This window comes from Branchiostoma floridae, chromosome 14 (assembly GCF_000003815.2).
Source record: "Branchiostoma floridae strain S238N-H82 chromosome 14, Bfl_VNyyK, whole genome shotgun sequence".
NCBI lineage: Eukaryota > Metazoa > Chordata > Leptocardii > Amphioxiformes > Branchiostomatidae > Branchiostoma > Branchiostoma floridae.
Genome location: NC_049992.1, coordinates 13,828,730 through 13,831,467, shown reverse-complemented (window position 1 = coordinate 13,831,467; position 2,738 = coordinate 13,828,730). Strand labels below are relative to the sequence as shown.

General features: G+C 42.2%; 1 protein-coding gene across 1 annotated transcript in view; it reads left to right on the top strand.

Moving 5' to 3' along the window:
• The first annotated feature begins 1,486 nt into the window (after positions 1-1,486).
• LOC118430159 overlaps positions 1,487-2,738 on the top strand; it is a 12,065-nt gene continuing 10,813 nt past the window's right edge. The window contains exon 1 of the mRNA XM_035840868.1: positions 1,487-2,015. Coding sequence (XP_035696761.1) covers positions 1,653-2,015 — 363 coding nt within the window. The 5' untranslated portion in view covers positions 1,487-1,652. The remainder of the gene's footprint in view (positions 2,016-2,738) is intronic.

Genomic DNA, 2,738 nt, shown 5'->3' with positions numbered 1-2,738 from the left:
AGTGATGTATTCAGCAAATAAAGTGGTACGTCATGCAAGGCGACATGGAGTGTCACCAAAGCAACAAGAAGCGTAAATGCTTCCAGCAACGGTCCTTTTCCTGTTCGCCATTTCCGCTCGTTTTTCCTCAGCTGGTTTTCGACAGTCCATATCAAGATGATTTAGTAGGCTGGCGCCGTGTATTATTAGCGACTGGAAAGTGCTTGGAATATCGGCATTCTACCTATGTTCAGTTGATTATGCTTGAACTGTAGCACGTAGTTACATTTTGGCTAGCGCTGATATACTAGTATTTAGCGCTGTCGATGCTTATGCAGAAATGCACATGCATTACTTCCCTGAAGCAACAGGAATCTAGAGGTCATTGGCCTTTGTGATCCTTACTGACGTGATATTCATTTTATTGTGTTAAACAGTCTTCTCATACATTTATCACAAATCAGTCCCTTGCCGCTATCCTTGATGCCATGCATACTTGGTCCTTACAATGTGGGCCTATAATTCTTTATTACGTGATCACGACGTCGTACAATTCTGCATATTAAGTTATTGTCTTATAACAAGGTGCTTGGAGAAAAAAAGAAGCCATAGATTGCACTAAGTAGCATTTTCAAGACATCCCCAGAAGTCCGCATCCTTACTAGGAGAATACCTTAAAGGATTAAACAGTAACAGTCTTCATTGTAACGATTTGTTCCCTCGCCGGAGACGTGCAGTGGAGTACTAGTGCCGCTTCATTTCGACGATAAAAGCCACTCAGCAAGACAGCCTCAAGACAGTAGTTTGAAGCTTGATAAAAAATCCATTGAAAGTCTGATGTCCGCGCCTTTGAACAATGACGTCTTTTATGACCACAATGGCCCGAAATCATCAAGGTGCTGCCCCGGCTCCCCGTGCACTGGCAGGCGCACAAATTCCACATAATGGATATTGAACACACATTTCTTTAAATGAATTTTGTTTTTTTGGACCTTTATTTATGCATGAGAAGCTCCAATCGGCCTGCAGGTCGCTTTTTATTGAGGCCATGAGGGTGGTAGGGTCAGATAACTATAACAGAGATACATATTACATTGAGTCCTAATAGATCGATCATATATCACTACTTATGCACGGTGAAAAATATTAGTAGAGCGAAAGCTCAGCATTCATAGTCCGTTTCCTTTTGTTTATTTCTTATACTACAGTGTGAATGATTGAATGAATGAATGGATAAATAGATCGATGAATGCATGGATGAATGAATGCTTGGCGGTCGAAATGTTTTGGATATAGTACGGAAGGTTTACCTTACCTTTACTACGTTGTCGTTGTATTAATTAACTAATGATAAGAAACAAACTACTTAAAAAAATCATTACATTCCTTGTGAAGAACATCGCTTCTGAGTTAGGTTTTGCTAATTGTATGTGAGAAAAATGGTCAATATTACAATGTAGATAAAGTCTACTAGTAACACACTTTCATCAGAGGCAGATAACTTAAACCTAGCTTATTTGGATCTACAATTAGCTCGACATCTCAGCTAGCTATTCTTCCTGTGGTCAGTGGTCCTCGGTACTGATTGGTCCAGCTAGTTCATCAGCACCGCCCTCGTGACGTCGGTAGCCAAACACGGTTAAAGGCGGCGAATCTTTCTCTGTAACACCTACATGTTATTTGGCGCAGGATCAGTATGCACAATGTGCGAACACCGGCTGGTCTCGGTAGACGACATCGTGACCAGTAGAATGCACCTTAGGGACAGGGAAGCTCTTTCCAGAAGGGGCAAATGTTGTAGGATCTTTAGCATTCTCCTGCTAGCGGCAGTCCCGATTGTGGGTATGCTGGTCCAGAGTAGTCTCATTGTGCACGACACGATGAGAGAGAAGGATTCGGCTGAGGCCGTGTCTGGAGAAATCTCCCTGGGCACGGAGATGGGGCTGGTCGCTGTGAGCTTGGCGGTAGAGAGAGGGACGACGGTTCTGTATGTTGGGTCCGGAAGCGACCCCCTAGTCTACAATCGCCTGACGCAGGTACGATTAAGTAGCACTTTGATATCTTTTTGGTCTTGCCATTCAAAAGTAACTGCAGTGGAGTACAGGAAGAAAGAAGCTTTGCCAGATGATTGCTATGCTTGTAATGTATACAATTGAATTGGTAACTTAAGGTCATACATTTAAGTAAGGTTTACTTCCTTTGGCTAAGGACCGCTAAATGGACTTAAATGCCTGGGTGCAAATAATGATTTCTACATTTTGATGATAAGTGACAAACGTGTTTTACATGGACGTTTCAGCTCAAAATACGTCTACGTTTACTTGATCTTAGCTGTATTTTATAGAAGTAAGTGTATCAGGAAGGTGACATGCCCAAATGGGTAGAAATGGAAAAGAGATACGTGCAAATCTTGCATGCAATGACAAATGCTCGCTGGCCATTCAACGCAGTCATTTCTCTCTTTTCCTAGATCCTGTGAAAAAGTAGAACGACAGCAATATTCCTACACTTAATAATCATTTTTCTGAAACACCCAAGGGAAGACATCTTCACGGTGTGTGTAAGTTTGTGCGAGCCATAGCTATCTATGTGGAGGAAGTGCTGTATAATCTTCACCTTTCCTCCATGTTGTACACTTCTGCTCCAACCCACCGTCTAATGAACAACCTGCATTCAAGTAGCATCCATAGCAGGCTCTTTAGGGCCTTTTTTTGCCTCATAATACACTTTTGCTGGCCATTTCTTATTTGTACTCGGTC